This window comes from Engraulis encrasicolus, chromosome 12 (genome assembly GCF_034702125.1).
Source record: "Engraulis encrasicolus isolate BLACKSEA-1 chromosome 12, IST_EnEncr_1.0, whole genome shotgun sequence".
NCBI lineage: Eukaryota > Metazoa > Chordata > Actinopteri > Clupeiformes > Engraulidae > Engraulis > Engraulis encrasicolus.
This window is the reverse complement of record NC_085868.1, coordinates 51,185,715-51,210,956: the sequence shown is the minus strand read 5'-3', so window position 1 is coordinate 51,210,956 and position 25,242 is coordinate 51,185,715. Positions and strand designations below refer to the sequence as shown.

Here is a 25,242-nt window from a genome sequence, read left to right as displayed (position 1 = left end):
CGTAGCTTTCTGGTCAACCGTAAGTCAGTCAGTAACGTGGCACGTAATTGGTTGAGTAAACTGTCTGCGGAAATGAGCTCCGTGAAATTCCATTTTGGAAGCTGACATTTTTTTTCAATTTTGACTGAATTCACTAGCCTAGCATTTCCCACTGAAATGACTGGAGGTGGGACTTATTCGCTCTCTCCAGTTCTTATACTACCTCCATGGTGCACACCTATGCTCTTCATTGTTCCCTCCTCTTGACCAAGACCTTGACTCAGTGCTATGGGGAGGACAACTTTTAGGAATGGACATCTCTTGCAGAAATTTAATGTTAAAATTGTCATGAATGACAAAAAAGAAAATAACACCCCTGATACACCAACCCACCACCAACCGCAATTAAAAGTCACACTGACTACTGAGAACATAAGAACATAGTATGAAGACCAGAAACATGTTAGTAAACATTTGCACAGTATGGAAATGTAAGTTGCATTTCGTGGAGTATGGAGGGAGAGAGAGAGAGAGAGAAAGAGAGAGAAAGAGAGAGACCGACCATCCAAGACCCACTGCATATTTGATTTAAAGGGGTATGCCACTATTTTGGGGCTTAATACAGTTAAAATCGTTGGCTGGGGTTTATAAAGGTGGTTAAGTGTCTTATTTTTCATGTGAAGCGTTGTCTTGCTTTAAGACAAGTTAAAAGAGGGAGCATGTCGCTAAGCTGGTGAAAGTCAATGCATCCGTGTAGCATGCTACATGCAGCCGGGGGGGTAGCCGTGGCTCCGTGGTTAGAGCACTGGGTTGGCAACCCAAGGGTTCCCAGTTCAATGCCCGACCGGACCACGGCTGAAGTGCCCTTGAGCAAGGCACCTAACCCCCACACTGCTCCCCGGGCGCCGCTCAGCAGGCAGCCCACTGCTACGGACTAGTGTGTGTACTTCATTGTGATTCACTAGTCCAAATGGGATAAATGCAGAGAAAGAATTTCCCCTAGGGGACCAAAAATTGGCTCCAAATTGGCTCCAATTGGCTACAGTGATTGTTGACACTATTCGAAACGAGAGGAGAAAGTAGGCGGAAGAAGACGTGCAGATTGACAAATCTCCGAAACGGTGAGGCACTTTTTTCTAAGCTTGTCAGTTGTCATGTGGCGTAACTACAAAAACCCCCGCAATTAATAAGGCGTAGCAAAAAGTAGGCCTAATGAACGTCTTCTGTGGCTTGCCTGTGAAATGCACCAGGCACCAGTCGTAGGTGGTTTTAGGACGCGCAAGCTGTAGTTCTACAATAGCGCGAGCTCGGAAAATGTGACAAACTGCACTTGTCTCTGAATCGGAGCACTCGGACATTGATATGCCATATTATTAAATGCACACACGGTTCACCAGTGCTCCTCAACGTCTTCAAAACTAGTGCAACTGTGAGAAGGAGGGGACATAGCGACTCACCTCTCTCTTCCTCCGAATGTATCTCTATTTGCACTTCTGCGCCCGAGAGAGGGAGTCAAATTTATCTCTCCAATCGCAAAAGTTCACAGACAACGGTGTTTCGTTACCATCTCTTTAGTAGTAACTCGTTAGGCCTACACTACTTTTATCAGAAAAAAGTAGTTACTATACTGCAACCCAACACTGATAATTTACCTTTTAGGTACCCCTAGAATGGCCTATTTTTACCTTAAATTGTCAAAAACTCCCCCTTCCGCACCAACCCCCCCTCTCGGTAGCTTCGCTCCCTCGACCGCTACGCTATAATTTCATCCTAGCTAGAACCCTGAACTGTATTAAGCCCCAAAATAGTGGCATACCCCTTTAAATTATTTAAACTGCGACAAAGCTGTTGAGAGCTTGTCTGGCCTTTTTGAGGCGTTCCATTCTGCTCCGGAGATAGCTCCTCTCCTGGGCAACATCAGACCTCTCCTCTGTAAACTTCTCAAACTTCTTGTGTGTTAAAATTCCCATCATGGCCTCCTTCATCTGCCCAATGTACTGGTCCAGCATGTGATGAAGCACGATCAGGGGCACCTGATTGGCTAGGCGATCTGTTGTGATCTGGGAAAAATATACATTACCAATGTTTAACACGTTAAGACACAAATATGTTGTTACCAGAATGGCACCGACCAAGTCATAGTGCATTAGGCTACTAAAGACCCTGTGTTATGCCACAGTAGTCAGTGCCTCCAGTTTTTCACGATTCAGCGATCGCGTGGATTCATGCAAATTCAATGATATTCCGCATAATTTCACGATGCCACGTAATTCCTGTAAAGCCGCATTTTTCCCGCAAATTTTCCCCTTTGTCCCCTTCAACATTCTGTGGAGTTTATAGGCAGCTGGCATCCAGCATGCATACCTGTCAACTTTGAGCTCCCAAAATCCGGGAAAATTCCCATATTTTAAGCCAAAATCCGGGAAATTTTCTAAAGGCCAAATTTTGACAGTCAACGGGATGACAGAGACAGATCGGACGGTGCGTTCCACTCTGCATTTCACAACAGCGCGCGTGCAAAGACAGATCCTGTCTAAAGTCCCTCAGCACACGTTTTACAGCGTGGAGAAACAATGCAATGAAAACAAAACTATGAAATGAGCGCAATGCGTTCCTTCTTGTTGTTTTGTCGCACAAGTTGTCTGTTCGTGCAAAACTTCGTGCTGGTACAGGTTGTGATGGTTAATCGCATGATTCGCTGTTCCGAGGCTGTTATGCGTTGCATGAACTGACGGTTTCTGAGGAAAAGAGTGGGCGCACAAGCGCTACGGAGCTCGAGGTTGATAGCTCGTATTTTCAAGGAACTTCAATTCTTGGTGGTATCTGGCATACCGTCTTCTGGCAGGTAGCTTGATAAGCAAGACCCTCGTCTCTCTCTTCAAGAGGGGGTGTGGCTCGTCGGACAGGGACGTGGGTAGCCTATAAATAGCTGGACCGACGGTGTTTTTTGATCATGTGAAAAATCCGGGATATTTCCACCTGAATTACCCCCATGGCCAAATGTAACTTTTGTAAATGTAATTTGTGTTGGGATTTCTACAGAAAATTAAAAGGAAGTGTGTCTATGAATCTCTCTCTCTTTGTGGTTTGATTGTGGTTTTCAGTTACCAAAAAAACCCAGAAAGGGGCGCAAAATCTTTGCAAAAAATGAGAAAATGTCGCCACAAAATCAGACATTTTGACCGCAAAAATCACAAAATCCCAGTGCAAAATCCTGGAGGGACTGAGTAGTATAGCACTATAGTAGTTAACTTTTCAATGACTATTACATTATGGGGCTGCAGAGGGTAGAGTTGTCGGTTGGCCCAACTTTGAACCTGGGCCTCCATGTTGTCAAATGTGTCCTTGAGACAATTACATCAACAAGCCGGTGGCTACACCATCACACAGAACAATAGGGGTGAATGATTAAGTAGAAAAGGAGGTGTGTAGATGTAAAAGGTGTGACATACTTTAAGGTAGGCTCTCAGGTGTTGAGTCGTCCCATCAAAATCGGAATCTTTCCCGTTTGACTTCCTGTCTGCTTCCGTTTCTGATTTGACGGCTAAGAACTTCTCAATGTAGAGGCCGTCTTCCGAGTAGACCATTTTCTCCATGGCAAACTGGGACTTCAGTTTCTCCTCCGCCCTTTTGTACTCCTGGTCCCTCAAGATCTCCAGGTTATGCTTGACTTGCCTCATCAGGTAGGGGTACATCTCAAAGAACCTCGTGGTGATCTCACTCAAATTCACGCAAATGATATCTTTTGAAAATGCAGGAAAGGACATAGTTTCATTCCCACTAATGCCATTACTTTGTACATTTCAAATCAACATACTGTCTGTGCTGATACAACAGTGATTTTGAGTATCGACACGCGTCCATTTGTGAACATTCTTAAATTAGCTTCAAATTATACTTTATTCTATAGGATTGTTTGTTGTGCAGTAGTTTTTGAATGATGAGCAAATTCTCTAGTTGGGATTCATCATGCCATTAAATCTGCACCACTGGATGTATATGGAGTGCAGTATGAGATCTTGGAAGTAATTTTTTTAAAGTTAATAACTTTGAAAAAAGTGCAAACAAGAAGATTTTTCACCTACCTTTACAACTTTGCAGAAGACCTAATGCTGGGACCTCCAATTCCTTCACGTGTCCCTTGACAAGGTCTTCAAATATCCTGTAGTTGAGAAAGCCTGGCAGCTCTTTTCCCCTGTGACTTTTGGCATATTCCTTCATGGCCGCTGCATCTATTTTCTTTCTCACTAAAAAGATGAAGGCCTACCATCAGTAATTCTGCAGATTTGATCAGTGACAGAAAAATATAATAAACATGACAAGAACTTACATCGTTTGTCCTTTTCATCAAGTTCTGCCTTCCAAACACTAAATAAGTTGCGAAATTGTGTAAAAATCCTGGTGTCAGAATCCTCTAGATCCTCCTCTGCTCTGACCACATCTGTGAGAAGCTGGTTAAATTCACCAATTTTCTGCAACATAATAGCAATTATTCACCATAAGTAGAATTTATTTATCTCAAGGTGACACATTCTATGTTTCATCCATGGAATGGGGGCCTTTATTGACAGGACAGTGAGGAGCTTACAGGAAGAGAGTAGGAGAGATGGGGTTGGACCAGAGACAATAGATAAGAAGGATAAGGAGGGTCTTCCAGAATCAACATAACCGGTATTAAGTTTCTAAGCTTCCATCCTATGGCAGCGTGCCATGTCCCTTTAGGTTTAGGAGACTATAGAATTCATTTTCCTGGTGAACCAGAAGCTATGTGTTGACGCCCAGGGGGCTGGGCTACACAAACCTTCTGGTACACCAGTGATTCGCTCTCCTCCTCCGTTTTCGAAATAACCGGGGCAGCACGACGAATCAGGATTGTAGGGAGGGATTTCAGTGGGTATGACGTTTATCGCGACACCCTCCCCCAGGGTAGTTCGGCTGTGCCCGCCCCCTCCCTGAATCACAACAGTAATGGCGGCGTGCGAGGAGTTATCATGCGTCGGGATGGAAGCAGCGATTTCAGCGGTGTTATCCAAAATACCTCAAGTTGATTTTCTAAAGGACGAGCAGAGAATGGTTTTGGAAGAATTTCTTAGTGGCAAAGATGTTATTGCTCTTCTCCCAACCGGGTTTGGCAAAAGCTGTTCTGTTTTGGTTCCCTACCTGGCGGCGCCGAATCTAAACTGTCTCTGGCGGCGCTTACGTGATGACACGTCCTACGTCACAAAGCTTCAACGTGAGTGGTCGAAGTGTCATGTCATTCATATGAGGTTGCTCCAACCACGTTCAAGCATCTTTTGACTAAACCACGCCTGCGGAGAGGCGTGAAAGGGCAGTGTGCCAGTAGCCTGTTACTTACAGGCTACTGATTCACCAGGATAAGAATTCATGGCAATCAATGGGAAAGTCACACAATTTTAGAGGGCCGGAGTGGATCCCATTTTGTTGCATTGGTGATACTTGCTACACTTAAATGTGACTTACGGCAGCTAACCAAATAGAAAATCTGAAGTAGAAAATGAAATTGGCCGGAATCTTAATGTGCAGTTTGCCTGTGAATGGGAATGTATTAGCGCAGTGTGCCACATCAACCTCCTGTAGTTGGGAAATCAAATAAGAACCAACCTGAGTGAGGAATTTAACTCTACCAGCTTCATCTTCAGGAATTCCATCTCCCAGCATCCTCAGCTGTGTAGATATCTGCTCCAGTTTGTCAATCACCTGTTTCTCCAGCAGTGGAAGGGACCTCTGGTAGTGCAGCACAGAAAACCATACAATGATTTTACCATCACACAATGCCATCGCAATGTAACTATTGTGATATTCATGATTAAGACCAAAAAGCCCAAGCTTGCTCCCAATAAATGCCTTAAAACTATTGTCTCTTGTGTTTTAAAAGGAGGAATTTGGTAAATTGAACAACACAGTTGTAATTGCTGTAAGCCATTGTTGTTGTTGGCTATTGAAACAAAAAATATGGTGGTCTGACTGTAGAATTAAAACAATATTGAAGCAGGATATGCTTCAGATAACATCAATTTCATCATTAACTACTCTTCCCTGTCTGAACACCAGGCACTGCTAATCTCACTGGACGCCAAGAAGGCATTTGACAGGGGGGAGTGATCCCAATTATTTGCTGTCTTGGAGAAATATAATTTTGACAAATCATTCATGGGGTTGATTATGAGTCTTTACAGGGATCCCCAAAGCACAAGTGTGTGAATGTCTCTTTGTCTGAAAGATTTGTTCTATTTAGAGGTTGTTGTCAAGGCTGCCCTTTGTCTCCTCTTATTTAATTTGGCTATTGACCCCCTTGCATAGGCTATTAGAGCATGTTAAGATATATATGGCATTGATATTGGTTATAAAAAATAGACATTTTGCTTTAATTCTTCATGCAGGGTATGATATTATATTCATCTACCCCAGAGAGATCAATTCCAGTAGTACTTAACCTATTAGCAAATTTGGAAGAATATCAGGCTATAAAATTAACTTAAATCCAATGCCTGTCTACTTAACTCAGATATGTCAACTGAACTTAAAAGAATATCTCCCTTTACCTGCGCACATTTAAGTACCTTGAAATAGTTGTTTAGTTTAGTTTATTTAGTTTAGTTCAGCAGGGACCATGCACAATAGACATTGTTTACAGAAGTAAAAAGATGGCTTGTGCCAAACTATAGCTATATAGCTAATTTCCATCTGCAGTCCCTGGACAGGTAAAACAAAAAATAAAATACAGTACATGAACAAATAAGCACATCCATAGGCCATGGGCTCATAGCCCCAAACAACACACACACACACACACACACACACACACACACACACACACACACACACACACACACACACACACACACACACACACACACACACACACACACATTAAAATGGCATACAGTTATGAGACATATGTTGAATTAAAAACCATATGATTAGTGTTGACAAGACTGGTTGGTTAATATCCATTTTTTCACACCCCTTGAGAAGGCCTGATAATCAGTAATACTTTTTAGGTCACTGGGTAGGCTATTCCATGTTTTGGATGCCCTGAAAGACAAGGCTGATTGAGCAAAAGCAGTTCGTCAGATTGGGAGACCCTTAATGGTGGATCTTGACGTTCTGCTCATCTGTTCAGAGCAGGGGCCTCATGTACGAAGCTCACTTACGGACAAAAAAGCTACTTAAGTTGTTTTCCACGGTCACGGTCAGATGTACTAAAACAGACTAGGCGTGGAAAACTGCGGATCTCCACGCGAATTTCAGGGCTGCTGTGGAAGTTTCCGTAAGCATGGAAAGTTGCCGTAAGTGGTGCATTGCGTCTTTTTGGTGGCACACAGAGGCATGCAGCGCAAGTACATGTGTTGTACGCGGTCAGAAATATTGCAGAGATGCAGACAGTTAAACGTGGATTTTAATTTTGAGGCGCGAACCTATTGTTGAGGCAGCTGGTTAAAATGAAGTGGACTCATGAAACTATCCTGGAATTAGGCTACAACAAAATTGGATGCCCATCAGCAATATTATTTCAAGTAGGCTATTTGGCAGCTATTAAACATTGAATATTTTCTGGATCTGCGATGTGTCTTCTTGCATTTGTTGGGAACGTCCTCACTGCAGTGCTTGTCTTTCTCTTTTAATAAGGCTACTGTAAAATTAGTCCATCAATTAACAGGTGATTTTATAGGCTAACTGAGTAGGCCTATTGGCTGCAAGTTATTCATAGGCCTACATGTGGCGTAGCCTATGTGTGCATGTGTCATCTTTCATATTTATACCCGACATAGCCTAAATGTTTATTTCTCGGAAGCCTTGGCGACTGCCTCATCGCACTATTAAGCACATTCATGTTTAATTTCATGCTTGTATCATAATTTTCTAGGTCAATTCTATGCAATAAATCCATTTCTGGGGTCTTTTTTGGCAGCCATCTTGGAAAATGGCCACCATTTCAAGTGGCCAATCAGGTAGATTTGATCGTATTGGTCTTAAGCACATACATGTTGAATTTCATGCTTGTATCATAATTTTCTAGGTCAATTCTATGCAATAAATCCATTTCTGGGGTCTTTTTTGGCAGCCATCTTGGAAAATGGCCGCCATTTCAAGTGGCCAATCAGGTAGATTTGATTGTATTGGTCTTAAGCACATACCTGCCAAGTTTCATGCTTGTATCATAATTTGCACGATTCTTGCCAAATTGGCCTTGTAGCCGCTCTACTTATTTACACATCATCTGAAATTAATTTCATTGGAACTGTGAACTCAAGATGTACTCACGCTGATGTTATACACCAGTTCCTTGGTCAATCTCTCCGACAGGTGAGGAATAGATGCTTTTCTTTCATCCAGGAAAATGCTATGGATTAGAATGGTAGGTGAGGCTGTGTCAGTATAGGGTTTGGAGCCAGAGGGGCGTACAGTAAGTGGCATTTGACCAACTTTACAGGAGAGCCAAAATAAAATTTTGACCACTCTTTAATCAACTTTATTTATTTACCTTTAACCACAACATCATAGCCATGAACATACTTAAATGAGGCAGTCATGAATTAAAAATATGATGTCATATTGACATACTGAACATATTATAAAATCTTGAAAATTGCTAAAAATACTGAAAAATATGGCCAAAAATGCATGATACGCCTTTTGGGCACCAAACATTTTGAATGTTAAGAGAGGGAAAAGGACGTATCTGCTCATTCTTGGTTAAAAACAATGTGATGAATAAGTCATGATTTCTTCCTTTTATTTCAAATACTGTATACAACAAAGACATTCTGATGTGTCAGTACCTCCACTTCTCAATTTAGTGTAAATGCAATATACCCTGGTCATTTCCATCCTATAGCCTACAAGTACACAATTAAATGCTCTGAAAACCCCTGTTATCGCATCCATTCAGTGCTCCAATCTCATTTATTACTCCATATTCATATTTTTAATTTCAAACACTTGAACAGTGTAGCATTTACTGTACTTAAAAGCAGTTTAATTGCAATTCTATAACTTGTATGCACTTCACTTAAGCATAGGCCTTCTGAGCCTATCTAAGCCATAGGAGTGAATGGAGATACATCCTTTTGCCTCCAACACCGATGGCCACTTCTGTGTTAGGTCTTTGTTGTTTTGTTGTTTTATTCAATGTAGGTTCAGTTCTGATATGTCTCTTTGGTACAATTAGATAGAGCTCATCAAGACCTTTTTAATTTAATATAGAACTTATTTTTGTCAAAAATGCCACTTGCACCTGGCTCTAAGCCCTCGAGTTGTAATATTCTGGTGTGCAGTAAAATTCTGTTTAAACTTCAATTTACCCACCGGAAGTTCTTGTGATTTGAGAAAAACTCCTTCTCTTTCTTAAGAGATATGTCCAGAGACATGTCCTCCATGATGTCTCTCTGGCCACGACACCTAACTATCATGTACCCTTTCTCCAGCCTGATGGCATGATTGTTGAGAGTTTTGACAACAACCTCTTCTGCACCTTTGTCCACCAAATCTGACTTCGTCAGGATGCCTGCAGATTAGAAGATGTCAGTGCCGTGTCAATCTTGACCTCAAAACAATACTGTAATCTTTCTGCATGTACTAAACAACATACTTTCATGAATTTAGTCATGAGATGAGATAACAGCATAGGCCTACTTTTTTACAGCCTGACAAGATGAGTAGTATATTATTAATGCTATTTTACCCAGAGTCCTTTGTCCATCAGGGTCCACTCTTTTAGCCATCCGCAGAGCCTCAGTGGTGGCGATGTCAACATTTGCTGGCACCACCACCAAAATTATGGTCTCTTGCTGTTTGATGTATTCCTCTATCAGTTTCTTAATCTAAAACAAATATACGTGTGTGAGCTTTGTGTCTGTAGAAGAGGAATGATCAATTATGGTGCATTTATTCACTCATTTGTCTCTCTCTCTCTCTCTCTCTCTCTCTCTCTCTCTCTCTCTCTCTCTCTCTCTCTCTCTCTTTCTGATGAAACTGTTCCCTCTGACCTTTTCTTCAATATTGTCGGACTGGTTGCCTATGGCAACTCTAGTAATGCCTGGCAGATCAATGAGAGTCAGATCTGGAACATTGGAGGCATAGATCTCCAGGTTGATTTTCTTGTCACTGATGTCTTTCCCATCACCTGCAATAGCATTCTGGGCTGTAGGGGGAAAATAATTATAAAATGTTTTAAAATATTCAAACTATGATTAGAAATCAAATCAATTCGGATCAATTCTAGAACCAAGGTTTGTTGACTGTCTTTCTTGAACATTTTTAATAAATAAAAATGTATCAACTATGTTTCCCAATTAGACAAAACAGCTAAATGATACGACCTCTGATGACTGCATCTCCGACCTCTTTTGGTTCTTCAAGTTTCTCTTCGTATCCCTCGTATGAAAGCACCCCAGACCAAGCATCGTCTTTGCTGTCTCTCTTTAACTGCAGTACCAGTGGGCAGCGTGTCACAATGCCTGTATTTTTTTTTATTCACAAAGGCAAGAATAAATGTGAAAATAATCTGCATTTTCCCAAATAGTTCATGCTCCTGACCATGTCCTCACTTGTAAGTTACTTTTCAAAATGTCTATTACTGTAAAAGTGTCTGCTACAGTGAGGACAGTATGAACTCACATAAAGTACAACCGTCAATAGATACAACATTATATTGCAGGTGCACACTACTAGCGATTATTTTTATCAACAAAGACAGTTTCTAACTTTTGAGAACATGTATTTGAAAACCACATTACACAGAAGGAATGAGTAATTTTTCTTGTGTTGAGATGGTTTTAAAACACAATTTGTGGAATGTGACAAAGCATGAGTAGGCCTATTCAGTTTAAAAATCTGGCATGTTTTGCACTGAATTTCACATTTTACTTTAAATGTATTTTGAATTTAAAACATAGCCAAATATTTCATTATAGGCAGGTTTAACGCCCTTGTTAATACAAGAAACTCTTCAGTAACACTTGATGTAATTGACCTTGACATCTCTCCTTTGCCATTATTGAACACATACATTAAGTAGTAGTAGTAGATAGCATAATTACAGTCCATGCATATTTTCCAGTGATTTTTTTTACCATCATTAGTAAATTCTGGCATGTGCTGCACAAAAGTTCTAACAGTGAGACATCACTTTGCTCACGTCTTACCATCATGTTTTAACACCCATTTCTTAGTAAGTGAAGAATTCTTGCACATCTCCTTGGTCAGGTGCGTAGGAGTGGAACCCCTAGGTCACCAACGTTAAAGCAAAGAAAGCTTCCGCACACTGTTCACATTTGCCTGGTTTAGTGCAACGTTTCGGTCTACTGACCTTCTTCAAGCAATTCAAAAGGTCAGTAGACCGAAACGTTGCATCAAACCATGCAAATGTGAACAGTGTGCGGGAGCTTTCTTTGCTTTAACACCCATTTCTTAACCATGACATACAATTAAGCAACGTATACATTTTAAATATCACAAGTGCAACTTGCTCAACCAGTAATGCAAATCGTCGTCTTACCGGTGCCCCTGGGCAGTGCCACCCCAGAGAGCGCCTCCAGCACTGAGCTCTTCCCTGAGCTCTGGTCTCCTATGACAGCGATGGCAGGCAGAGACAAGTCCTGCTCCACTCCCAGAGACATCAGGGAGTTCACCAGGTCAATGCAAGGACGCACCTGATCCTCATAGTGCTGGGCAAGGTAGCAGCTATTTGCCATTTTTTTTAGCGTTGACTTGGACAATGACAATGATCTCGTTGACAGTGATGATAATCTTCAAATCCCTAATACAATATCAAAAACAATCAAAAGCTGGCACTGAAAACAGCTTTCTCTCATTAATGTGTGCCACTAAGTGTGCTTATCCATTACAGGGTGTACCGCTGTAAAGATGCTTGCGCTTAGGGCTCATTAGTCAATCTAAGTGAGGGAAGACTGTGTGAGGAGTTTTATGGATGAGAGCACAGATGCAAAACAGACGAGATGTCCCGGACGCTTCAGGGCATTTTTAACCTCAAACTGAAACAGAAAACTGCCAAGACTGAACACACAATAGATACTCACAAAAGTATAGGGCACGATTAACACAGAACAAAGGAGACATAGGCCTTAAATACACACGGGTTAATACAGTATATTAAGTGACCTCATGATAGGGATGAACCAAAGAGTTACTATGTAGAATCTATGGGATGAACACAATGGGTCACAGGTGGGCAAACATTGAGAGAACATATCAGTAACATTCAATGAGAACAGGGCAGGTGAGACAGGTGGCATCCATAAAGGGGAACAAGGAACAGACAAGGCAAGGCAAGGCAAGTTTATTAGTATAGCGCATTTCATACACATGTGCAATTCAATGTGCTTTACAAAAAGGCAAATGCAAAAAGAAAGGAAACAAGAAAGAAAGAAAGAAAGAAATTAGAGTCAAAGAACATTTAAAACATTAAGATAAAACATATGGTAAAAAATAAACATAAAAATAAAAATAAGAATGACATATCATTTAAGATACGGGAAAGCCTCTGAGAACAGCTTTGTCTTGAGTCTAGATTTAAAGCTATCATTAGTGGATGCATTTTTTTTACGTCATCTGGAAGCTGGTTCCAAAGCTTTGCAGCATAGAAGCTACATTCTTTGTTTTGACTTTTGGAATGACCAGCAAATTCTTCTTCGTTGACCTTAGTTGACAATAAGCAACTGTAGCCTACTGCAAAATGAGCATCAATACAAGGGAGTTCAAAACCTGAACAGGCTGAGTGCAGTTGAGATTACAGGTTACAGGTGAGACAACAACCTTTTAGCAGCCAGACTTTGATCTCATGTCCCCTGAATACTTTGATCATAGGAAATTCGAAATCAGTACAAACCGCAGGTCTACGTATAGCTATCAGGAAAAATTTGTTTTTGCAGTTCAGATTTTGACTGCATGGTCCTTCAACATTTTTTTTTTTTTAAACCTGGGCAACTTCTTGATACAAGTTACATAATAAACCAGAAGGGGGGATATGTTTCAGATTTCAAGCAATATCAATGGAGTTACGTTAAACTATGATTAAAATCATTTTACAAAAAGTGACAATGTCAAAACCAGAAGAGGGGACAATCCACCCCCATCCCCCCCTACAAATCGCACCCTGCAAACATTGGTCTGTACTCCAAAATCATACATCTTTCATTACACTATATAATTTAACACAATTTTACAAATTTGATCAATGTGTGTGGTGGTCTTAGGGAACAGTTGAGATGCTTCTTTGGCTATTTTTTACATCAATGTGCAAATGTAGCATTCTGTACTCAACTTCCCGAGTCACGAGCAGTGACTGAATCATTAGCCACCCATGGCTTTGAAGGGTGTACCACCTGAACTGTAAAACACTGTAGCCAGGTAGACGTAAAAAAAAAAAAAAAGTAAATTGTCCTGCTGCCTTGAGATCTAACTCTACCTGAGGCTTTCTAAAGTTGAGTCAACTTACAATCTTGAGTTAAATTAACTTACAAAATTAAGGCAGCAAGATTGTAAGTTGACTCAACTTTAGAAAGCCTCAAGTAGAGTTAGATCTCGAGTTAAGTCAACTTACCAAATTAAGGCAACAGGGCATCTTGCTTTTTTACATTTAACGGTCTTGCAATATTAATTCACAGTGTGTATTCTACTATGTCTCAACTGTACCCAACAGATTTTGTGCAAAAGTGTACTTTCTTTGTTTGATTAATTGGATAAAATGCACACACCTTATCAATTTAATTCATTGGTTATATATTATTTAGCACAAACACTGTAGGTGTCGTGTCTGAAACAACATTCTTTTTGGTGTCTTTTACTAGTCTAATTTGAGTGCGGAATTAGAAAAAAGTAAAAGTATATTCAACTGTTATCAGTCTCCCAGACTTATTTCTTATGTCATATTCTAGTGAGATAAATTAGCATAAATTACTCTAAAAGACAAAAATCACAGGTAGATGTAACAAGCTGTTACAAATTTTTAACCTATAAAAATAGACAGTAACCGTCACTTGTTAGAAATGGAACGGTACTAAAGACAAAGAGTTCAATCTTAAATTGCACCTACTTGATACGTTCAAACAGTGATGTCTGCCGTGATTGCTGTGATTTCTTCCACTCTTCAGGAGAAACAAAAGTGATTGTGTGGATGCAGGATATGTGACCTAGACATATGTAAATATTGGCCTATTCTTTCTTCCTTGTAACTGAAAATGCAAATTAAATTTTGCCTTAATGAAACCTAACCACTTTGCACCCAACGACACCCAACAATTTATGGAGTTGTGCGAACTATGTGTGCCATCATAGGAGATGTAACAGATTTTTTTTTTTTAAACATTCACATCTATTTCCTTTGAATGAAAAATAAATAAATAAATAGGCTCTAAATAAATAACTAACTGAACAACTCCTTTCAACTGCCTGGCACATTAGTGAATAGGTATAGTTTGGCTAATATACTGTAAAGTCCAAGATAGTTTTGGATGTTCATGATTTTAGTTTCACTAAAGGCTAAAGTGGCTTCACATGCTCCACTGTCCACACACCAGGCAGTGTTCAAGCCCCTTCGAGGTGAGATGTGATCCGGGATCTACAGGCTAATTCAAGATAGACAGAGTGAGGGAGAAGACAGTGAGGGTTTGGAGCATACAGTATGGTAAGCCATACTAACTTAACACACACTGAGACTACCGACAGATACACTGATAAAAAAGGATGGGATGAGGGAGTAAGACAAGAAGGGGACTAGGCAACATATCCACTGATGATAAGAGGAGGAGAACAAACCTGACATCAAAGTTATCTAATCATATTCAAATCTCCTGTACCTATAAAGGTGAGATTTAATTCACAAATTTTATTGGAAGTGTTCTACTTTTAGACTTATGATAAGCTGATAATTATTTGAAGGGATAAGCTTGTTCAATGGGCAATGACATTTCTGTTTACCTCTCCGTCCTAATTACATTCAAATACAGGTATATATCTGGGGGAAACTATGTCCCCGGTTCTCTGAAGGAGAATGAGAGAGGTATCTCTCTATGGGGTACGTCTCATCGTATGAGACATCCACCGAAGCACCTTTACCACCTGAACTGTAAAACATTGTAGCCAGGTAGACGTAAAAAAAAAAAAAAGTAAATTGCCCTGCTGCCTTACGATTGTTAACTCAACTTTAGAAAGCCTCAAGTAGAGTTAGATCTTGAGTTAAGTTAACTTCCCAAATTAAGGCAACAGGGCATCTTGCTTTTTTACATAACTGTCTTGAAATATTAATTCACAGTGTGTATTCTACTATGTCTCAACTGTACCCAACAGATTTGGTGCAAGACTACCGTTGAGACAAAAGTGCACTTTCTCTGTTTGATTAATTGGATAAAATGTGCACCTTCGCAATTTAATTCATTGGTTATATATTATTTAGCACGAACACTGAAGATTTTTAGAACTTTTGCTTAGCAGTGCTCTGCACCAGAGGCGACTCTAGGTTCAGCAAAATGTCTAAGGAGGAGTGAACATTTGAAAGCTGTGGGATCAATAAACATAAGTCTAAGTCTAAGTTCTTCACCATCCAGGGGCTTGGGGGCCCCAAGAGGCTGCCTGCCAAGCCTGGTGACAAGATGCACCTCTGCTCTGCACTTTGTCGGAGCCGGTGCGGAGGCCCTTATCCGTCAATGCTGCCACCTGTGTTGGCATAGAACTTGAAAGTCCCGCCCCTTAGTTCCGTATTTCACGGGACCTAAGCTGACCATCTAACAACATGGTAGCGAGTAAATATCTTCTGATCTCAGTCATTATATGCGCTGGGCTACAAATATGCTGTTTAAGAGGCTAGATAAAGATTATTCATGCAGAAGTATCAACGTTTTTTTTCCGAGGCCGTCTGCATGAAAAATGTGAAGAAACACAGCTTTCTAAAAAGTAATAATAATAATAATAATAATAATAATTGTATTTGTATAGCACTGTGTCATACAAGGCATGTAACTCAAAGTGCTTAACAAATGGAAAAAAAAGCATTGTTAGAGATAGATTTAAAAGGAGAGGTATAGAGGAGAGGCAGAAAAAGCAGGAAGGCAGAGGAAGAAGAGATAGACAGAGAATGTAGAGTCATAAGGTCAACGTAGGTTAGGACCAGGATGCTTAGATGTGTAAGGTCCATAGTGGCTGGGCCTATCATAAGTCATAGATAGTCACACAGAGATTGGGCGCTCAGGTGCGGCCCCTGGTGGCATCAGGGGTGAGGAAAAACTCCCTTTCGCTTGATTCATAGTTTGTAAGGGGGAAAAAAAGCTCAGTGAGGTCTGAGAAAAAAAGACCCCCTATAGTCAGGAAGAAACCTCAGGCAGAGACCAGCGGCCACCAAGGGGAGCCCCCTGCCAGGGCTGTTTGCGAGTAGTAAGGGCGCTGCGGCAGCTGGGACACTATGACGCCTTGGCAGCTAGGAGTTGGCAAGGATGAAGAGGTGGGTCTTCAGCTGCTTCTTGAAGGAGTCGACGGAGGTGGCTGATCGGATCTCGATGGGGAGGGCGTTCCATCTCTTGGGCGCATAGCAGGCAAACGCGGCGTCGCCGATCTTCTTCTGCGGGGGGGTGGGGGTAGCAGCTTGGCATCAGTGGACCTGAGAGCTCGAGCAGGGGCATAAAAAGAGAGCATGTCTGAGATATAGCTAGGGGCAAGTCCATTTAATGCTTTAAATACTGTGAGCAGAATCTTAAAGTCGATTCTGTATGAGACAGGTAACCAGTGCAGGTCTGCCAAGTTTGGGGGTTCGTACGAAAAAATAAACAAAAATATTAGAAACAACATATATGGAGCTCGTGGCACAACTCAAAGGGGATCGAAATAGCATTTTAATACCACCATTGGATTACATGCTACGATTTTCGGAAAAAAAAAACCCCCGCCGTGGAGGTCCCATGGAATCGGGGAAGTGACGTCACTTTCAAGCTCTATTAAGGCAGCCTCCCTCTGTACTATCTGGGTGGGGGCTCACTGTCAACAAGCATGTGCCAGACTACTACAGTAGGCCTCTGCTTCACCATGCCCGCATTTCATTTACAGATAATTAGGTTAGTCCCAGCTCTGTAGAATTATTAACCCACTTATATTTTGTATTTAAATATTGACTGTGTATCCTCTTGTTTCATTTTACATTGCTTATGTGGACACAGGTACAAGTCAACAAGAACTCTCACTTTATTATGGGACAAAAACATGAAGTTGAGCCGCAGGTCAGCTTTGGTTTTACCTACTGAATGGAGTGTGGAAATTGACATGCAAACCCAGTCAAAACAGCCAAGGTCAGTCTGGACCTTCAGAAAAGGGTTTGGTTATCCACATGCAAAGGTGGTGATTTGAGAACAGCGAGATGTAATGAGACATAGCATTTCAGTGGGGAGGGCGGTTTGTCAGGCAGCTTGGAAACGGGACATTCCATGAGGAAATGCCTGGACATGTTATTGTTAAACATCTCTAAACCAATGAGTTACTTCATAGAATTTGCACCTGGTCACACAAGCATAACATTTAGCCTAAGTTGAGTGACTTTTAAAAAATAACACTTTGTCATGAGCACTCTCTCTCCCTGGTAGCAACCTTCATTGCATTCAATTATCTGCCACTCTGCTCACTCTCTCCCTACTCTGCCTAACGAGCTCCACCTGGCTCCGCCCTGCTCTGCTCTTGTTACCTGGCCAGCTGCACTGCATTTCCCACTCACCATCCTCACCTTGCCTCACTCTGTTCTAATTACTCTGCCAGCTGCACTGCATTTCCCCACTAACCTCTCCCAGTATATCAAGCCCTGTTTTTCAGCCAAGCCCTGTCAGATCGTCTTCATGCCTGGACCAGTAACCTGCCTGCCTGTCTGCGCTCTGACTCCTGTCTGTGATTCTGATCCTTTCTTGACTGCCTCCTTGTTCTACTGCCCCGACTATCCCGACCTGCCTTCTGGATCTCGACTACCCTCCGATCTTCAGCCCCTCCGGTAACTCGATTCTGCCTTCTGTCTCTCACCACGATATTTGCCCAGCCCTGATCTGTACTTCTGCCTGCCATTCATATTGCTGTTGTGTGTGTGTTCCCCCAGGTCTCCGACCACCAGATGAGCGAGCCCAGACGCTTCACCACCCTCAGCCCGATACGCCGCTCCATCACTGGGGGACACACACACTAAGCACTTTGGACTGGACACCCCCGGACATTTGGTGACCCCCGGAGCCCAGGTAACCCACAGGACCCGGAAAAACCCCAGAGCCCCAAGCACCCCTGGAACCCCTGACACCCCTGGCACTCCTAGCACCCCTGGAACCGGAACCTCCCAAGACCTCACGATCATCTCACTCCTCTTCCCCCCTGAACCCCTCAATAAAGAACTCTGAATTTGAACTTGCGCTCTTGGGTCCTCTTCTGTCCGTGACAGAACGATCTGACCATCATGGACCCAGCGCACTCCCTGACCACGATGGAGGAAGAGCCAGAGATGACTGCCCTACAGCGACTGGAACGCACTGAGGGAGACATCAATCGGATGGCTGGCGACATCGCTTCCCTTCTCCAGCTAGTCAACCAGCAGCAACAACAGATCCAGCAGCAACAGCAACAGCTTCAGCAGCAGCAACAACAGATCCAGCAGCAACAGCAACAGCTTCAGCAGCAGCAGCAACAGTTTCAGCTACAACAGCAACAGTTCCAACTGCAGCAACAACAGCTAGCCCAAGCCCTGCAACTACTCTCAAACCCGGCTACTCCACCTGCACTCCCCCCTGGTCCTTCTGTTCCTGTACCACCGACACTCCTTCATCCCTCCGCTGGAGGTCCCAATGCTGCAGGCCCGGCAGTGCTGCCACCAGATCCCCACGCTCCTGAACCAAAGATTGGGAACCCAGAACGTTTTGATGGAAACCAGAAGCAAGTAAGACCATTCTTGAGCAGCTGCCGAATCCAGTTCGCACTACAGCCCAGGACTTTCTCAACAGAGGGAGCCAAGGTGGGGTACGTCATCACACATCTCACCGGTCGAGCTCGGTTGTGGGGAACGGCGGAATTCGACCGACAAACCCCAGCCTGTGCCTCCTTCAGTGCCTTTGAGGAGGAGATGTTAAAGGTCTTTGACCTTGGCTCGCCAACAGCCGAAGCGTCACAAGCTCTGCTCACCATCCGTCAGGGCAATAGGACAGTAGCAGACTTCTCCATTGACTTTCGTACCCTGGCCAGTCGAAGCTCGTTTAACCCAGAGGCACTGGTGCAAGCCTTCCTCCACAGCCTGGCGGACTATATCAAAGACGAGCTTGTTTCCCATGACCCGCCCTCAACGCTTGATGCCGCTATTGACCTTGCCGTCCGCATTGACCGCCGTATACAGACCCGGAGGAGGGAGAAGGGCCGTCTCAGTCAACCTGCCATCCGCACTCGGGTCGATACCTCCTCTGTCCAGCCCCTGCCTGTCAAGTCCCAAAGCCAACTCAATCAGCCTGAGCCCATGGAGATTGGCCGTGCCTCTCTGACTCCCGAGGAGCGTCGACGCCGTCTAAGCTCCAACCTTTGCCTCTACTGTGGTGGTGAAAATCACCGTGTCGCCACTTGTCCGGCAAAAGCCGCAGCTCACCAGGTGTAAGGGAGATCCGGGTGAGCTCAACAAATCTTCAGTCTCCCTCCATCCGAAAAACCCTGCTTCATCTCCGCCTTCAGCTTTCCGACACCACTCATACGTTGGCTGCCCTTGTGGATTCCGGAGCTGAAGCAAACATCATGGACCCTGAGCTTGCACGGCAACTGGGCGTGAACCATCATCAACTGACACAACCCATTCCTGCACGAGCCCTGGATGGGCATCATCTTGGCACTGTCACTCACATCTCCGCCCCTGTGACAATCCTGCTGTCAGGAAACCACCAGGAGTCCATCCAGTTTCACCTCCTACACTCACCCGGCCAACCACTCATCCTTGGATACCCGTGGCTCCGTCAGCACAACCCCCACATCGACTGGGAGACCGGAACAGTCCGTGAGTGGGGAAGGAGTTGTCACCAGACCTGTTTAAGGGGGGCCACCCTGCCCGTTCACCGGGAAATATCTAGCGCTACCCCCGACATATCCAATGTTCCGGCCTGTTACCACAGCCTGAAAGAGGTGTTCAACAAATCCAAGGCGACATCTCTACCCCCACACAGACCCTATGACTGCGCGATTGATCTCCTGCCTGGCACAGCACCTCCCAAGGGTCGTCTTTATTCACTGTCTGCCCCGGAAAGAAAGGCCATGGAGGACTACATTAATGACTCTCTTGCCGCCGGGATAATCAGACCGTCCTCTTCCCCCGCAGGAGCGGGATTCTTCTTTGTCGGTAAGAAGGACGGTTCTCTTCGTCCATGCATAGATTACCGGGGTCTGAACGACATCACGGTTAAGAATCGCTACCCACTGCCCTTACTTTCGTCTGCCTTCGAACTGCTGCAGGGAGCCACCGTATTCTCAAAGCTGGACCTTCGCAATGCCTACCATCTGGTGCGGGTGAGGGAGAGAGACGAATGGAAGACAGCGTTCAACACACCAACAGGCCACTATGAATATCTCGTCATGCCCTTCGGCCTCACCAATGCCCCAGCAGTTTTTCAAGCCCTAGTGAATGATATCCTCAGGGACATGCTAAATACGTTCGTATTTGTGTACCTTGACGATATTTTAATATTCTCAAAGACTCTGTCAGAACACACGCACCACGTCCAGTTGGTCCTGCGCCGCCTGCTGGAGAACTCTCTTTTCGTGAAGGCAGAGAAGTGCGAGTTCCATGCCAAAACCGTTTCATTCCTGGGGTATGTGGTGACCGAGGGCAGCATTCAGATGGATCTCACGAAGGTGTCGGCTGTCACTTCCTGGCCAGTTCCTGAGTCTCGGAAAAAGTTGCAACAGTTCCTGGGCTTTGCAAACTTTTATAGGAGATTCATCAGAAACTATAGCACAGTGGCTGCACCACTCACGGCGCTAACCAGCACTAAACAACCGTACCAATGGACATCAGCGGCTGACAAGGCCTTCAATATCCTCAAGACACGTTTCACTTCTGCCCCCATCCTCCAGATGCCAGATGCAGCAAGGCAGTTTGTGGTGGAGGTAGATGCTTCGGACGTGGGAGTGGGTGCAGTGCTTTCTCAAAGAGCAGCTGAGGATGGCAAGATGCACCCCTGTGCCTTCTACTCCCGTCGGCTAACCCCTGCTGAATGCAACTACGACATTGGGAACCGCGAGCTGTTGGCTGTCAAGCTCGCCCTTGAAGAATGGCGGCACTGGTTAGAGGGGTCAAAGGAACCATTCATAGTGTGGACAGACCACAAAAACCTGGAGTATATCCAAACAGCCAGGAGGCTGAACTCCCGTCAACAGCGGTGGTCTCTGTTCTTTACCCGCTTCAATTTCACGCTCTCCTACCGCCCGGGATCTCGCAACGTCAAACCTGATGCCCTTTCCCGGATGTTTCAGAAGGACGAGACCACTGCCATGACAGCCCCCATTCTTCCCAGCCACTTTGTCGTAGCGGCCCTCACCTGGGAGATCGAGAAGCAGGTCATGGAGGCTCTTCGGGACCAGCCAGGCCCAAGCACCAGCGCCCCCAACCGTCTGTTTGTTCCAGCAAATCTCAGGTCACCTGTGATACAGTGGGGGCACGAATCCCGTCTGGCCTGTCATCCCGGCATCACTCGCACCCTTCATCTGGTCCGCCAGCGGTTCTGGTGGCGGCGGATGAGACGGGATGTCCGAGAATACATCCGAGCTTGTCCCACTTGTAACCGAAACAAGACCCCCAACCAGCCTCCTGCTGGGTTGCTGCAACCCCTACTCATACCCAAGAGGCCCTGGTCCCACGTTTCACTGGACTTTGTTACGGGTCTTCCGCCCTCTGACGGACACACAGTCATCCTTACCATTGTTGACCGCTTTAGTAAGATGACCCACTTCGTGCCCCTTCCCAAACTACCCTCTGCTAAGGAGACCGCCCAGGTGGTCCTGGAACAGGTGTTTCGTATCCATGGCCTACCCCAGGATATAGTGTCAGACCGGGGCCCGCAATTCTCAGCAACCTTTTGGAAGGAGTTCTGTCATCTCCTTGGGGCCACCGCCAGCCTATCGTCTGGATTCCACCCGCAGTCAAACGGCCAAACTGAACGCATGAACCAGGAGCTGGAGAAGGCACTGAGGTGCGTGGCCTCCCAAAATCCCCGGGCCTGGGCTCAACACCTGCTCTGGGTGGAATATGCCCATAATTCACTCACCAGTTCCTCCACCGGGTTCTCCCCCTTTCAGTGTGTCTACGGGTATCAACCTCCACTGTTTGCCAGCCAGGAGGCGGATGCCACCTGTCCGTCTGCTCTTGCGTATGCCCGCCGCTGCCGCCGCACTTGGGCCCAGGCTCGCACTGTGCTCCTGAAGTCTGGAACCAGCTACGCCGTCGGTGCCAACCGACGGAGGACCCCAGCACCTACTTACCGGGTTGGTCAGAAGGTCTGGCTGTCTGCCCGGGATCTACCGCTGCGGGTTGAATCACGAAAGCTGGCCCCTCGCTTCATTGGTCCTTTTCCTGTGCAGAGAGTCATCAGTCCAACAGCAGTCCGGCTTCAGTTGCCCGCTTCCATGCGGGTCCACCCCACCTTCCACGTCTCCAAGGTCAAGCCGGTCCATGAAAGTCCCCTGGTCCCTGCAGCTCCGGCGCCGCCTCCTCCGCGCCTCGTAGATGGCGGTCCTGTCTTCACCGTCCGGCGGCTGCTCCGCTCTAGGCGAAGGGGTAGGGGCCTCCAGTACCTCGTTGACTGGGAGGGATATGGTCCAGAGGAGAGGACCTGGATCCCGGCCAGGAGGATAGTGGACCGGACCCTCATCACTGACTTCCACCGACTACATCCTGATCAGCCTGCAATCCGTAGGGGCCGTCCAAGAGGGGTCCCTAGCCGTCCTGCCAACCCTGCTCCTGTCTCAGTGCCTGTCCTGTCTCCCGACCGTGACCCTCCAGCTCCTTCTGAGGATGAGGATATTCACTCGGACCGCTCGGAAGAGTTCTGACCCGCCGCCTGCTCCCCTCCACCCTCCCGGCATGATGTTGTTCTTGGGACTTCTGGGGCCGTCCCTTGGAGGGGGGGTCCTGTCATGAGCACTCTCTCTCCCTGGTAGCAACCTTCATTGCATTCAATTATCTGCCACTCTGCTCACTCTCTCCCTACTCTGCCTAACGAGCTCCACCTGGCTCCGCCCTGCTCTGCTCTTGTTACCTGGCCAGCTGCACTGCATTTCCCACTCACCATCCTCACCTTGCCTCACTCTGTTCTAATTACTCTGCCAGCTGCACTGCATTTCCCCACTAACCTCTCCCAGTATATCAAGCCCTGTTTTTCAGCCAAGCCCTGTCAGATCGTCTTCATGCCTGGACCAGTAACCTGCCTGCCTGTCTGCGCTCTGACTCCTGTCTGTGATTCTGATCCTTTCTTGACTGCCTCCTTGTTCTACTGCCCCGACTATCCCGACCTGCCTTCTGGATCTCGACTACCCTCCGATCTTCAGCCCCTCCGGTAACTCGATTCTGCCTTCTGTCTCTCACCACGATATTTGCCCAGCCCTGATCTGTACTTCTGCCTGCCATTCATATTGCTGTTGTGTGTGTGTTCCCCCAGGTCTCCGACCACCAGATGAGCGAGCCCAGACGCTTCACCACCCTCAGCCCGATACGCCGCTCCATCACTGGGGGACACACACACTAAGCACTTTGGACTGGACACCCCCGGACATTTGGTGACCCCCGGAGCCCAGGTAACCCACAGGACCCGGAAAAACCCCAGAGCCCCAAGCACCCCTGGAACCCCTGACACCCCTGGCACTCCTAGCACCCCTGGAACCGGAACCTTCCAAGACCTCACGATCATCTCACTCCTCTTCCCCCCTGAACCCCTCAATAAAGAACTCTGAATTTGAACTTGCGCTCTTGGGTCCTCTTCTGTCCGTGACACACTTACTTGATGACGCACCAAAAGGTAATCACTATAAATTATAACCAGGTCAAGTGTCCAAAGATAAACTGAAACAAATGAGAATACAATTTCACCGCCACATTTTTTTAATTTTGAAAGAAGCAGAGTTGATGGTGGTATACAAAAAAAGCACAAATTCACAAAGAGCCTACACTGTAAACAAGCCTAAAACGGACTCACCATTGCTGAATCGTAATACAACACCCCCTTTAACCCAGTTCTGATACATTTTGTAACATCCTAACAAAGGCACTTGGTAATGCTAAATTATATTTTTGATTTTATTTTTATGCTTCTATAAAAAAAACTAATTCTAACCAGAACATTAAGTGAGTACATATTATGGAAAGCAGAGGGAAAAAAAGCTGTGGGTAAGTCCTATGCACTTTATTACACAGTGGGGAAATTCATGTATTGCAGCAGGAACATACATTACAGCTTGTGCAAAAAGCAGACGACATACATACAGACACAGGACCAAGAGGTTAAAATAGAAGATAGCTATAAAAATAGAGATGTTGTAGAAAATAGAGATATTTCTGTCAAAAAAACAAGTACATTAGTAAAAGTGCAATTAGCAGCATCATAGAAATGCTAATTGTATGCATTGCATATAATTGTATGCATTGCATATCATTTATAATGAATTACTATATTGTTTTTGACACTGTACTGTATCCAAAAATACACTGATCATCAGATATTTGATCAGATCAGATCAGATGTTTTTTGTCACAACTGAAAATAAAAACAGGTGAAAAAGGATTACATTCAGACATTACAGATTACATTAGCTTCTGACAGAGGCCTTCATTGAGTAGTCACATGACTGATTCCGTGTGTCCTCCTCTGACATCTCTCGTCATCTCTCCTGGTTTGGACTGCATGGAAATACCTCTCCTCTGCTGACATCTGGCACAGCAGGGCCTCAGCCATCCACACCCCCAGAGACTGTAATACACAGTGCACAGAGCCAATGTCACTTCATATACTGCATATGTAATTAACAGTGCACAGAGCCAATGTCACTTCATATACTGCATATGTAATTAACAGTGCACAGAGTCAATGTCACTTCATATACTGCATATGTAATTAACAGTGCACAGAGCCAATGTCACTTCATATACTGCATATGTAATTAACAGTGCACGGAGTCAATGTCACTTCATATACTGCATATGTAATATGCAGTGCACAGAGCCAATGTCACTTCATATGATGGGCCAATGTCACT

The 25,242-nt window shown here is 44.8% G+C and overlaps 1 protein-coding gene across 1 annotated transcript; it reads right to left on the bottom strand.

The window, feature by feature from the left end:
* Positions 1–1,808: 1,808 nt before the first annotated feature.
* LOC134459590 (interferon-induced GTP-binding protein Mx-like) lies at positions 1,809–11,735 on the bottom strand. Its single transcript, XM_063211941.1, has 11 exons — positions 11,501–11,735; positions 10,323–10,460; positions 9,990–10,144; positions 9,686–9,824; positions 9,310–9,508; positions 8,266–8,344; positions 5,602–5,724; positions 4,310–4,451; positions 4,065–4,226; positions 3,432–3,721; positions 1,809–2,039 (listed from the first exon to the last, which is right to left on the bottom strand). Exons 1-11 carry the CDS (start codon positions 11,694–11,696, stop codon positions 1,809–1,811), a joined length of 1,854 nt encoding a protein of 617 aa, XP_063068011.1. The 5' UTR covers positions 11,697–11,735.
* Positions 11,736–25,242: the final 13,507 nt, after the last annotated feature.

Excerpts from the sequence above, each read along its gene's own strand:
- LOC134459590 (XM_063211941.1), bottom strand. The coding sequence starts at position 11,696 with ATGGCAAATAGCTGCTACCTTGCCCAGCACTATGAGGATCAGGTGCGT. Across the intron at positions 3,722-4,064 it reads TCTTCTGCAAAGTTGTAAAG|ATATCATTTGCGTGAATTTG; the intron begins GTAGGTGAAAAA and ends CATTTTCAAAAG. Across the intron at positions 2,040-3,431 it reads ACCTGAGAGCCTACCTTAAA|ATCACAACAGATCGCCTAGC; the intron begins GTATGTCACACC and ends TATTTTTCCCAG.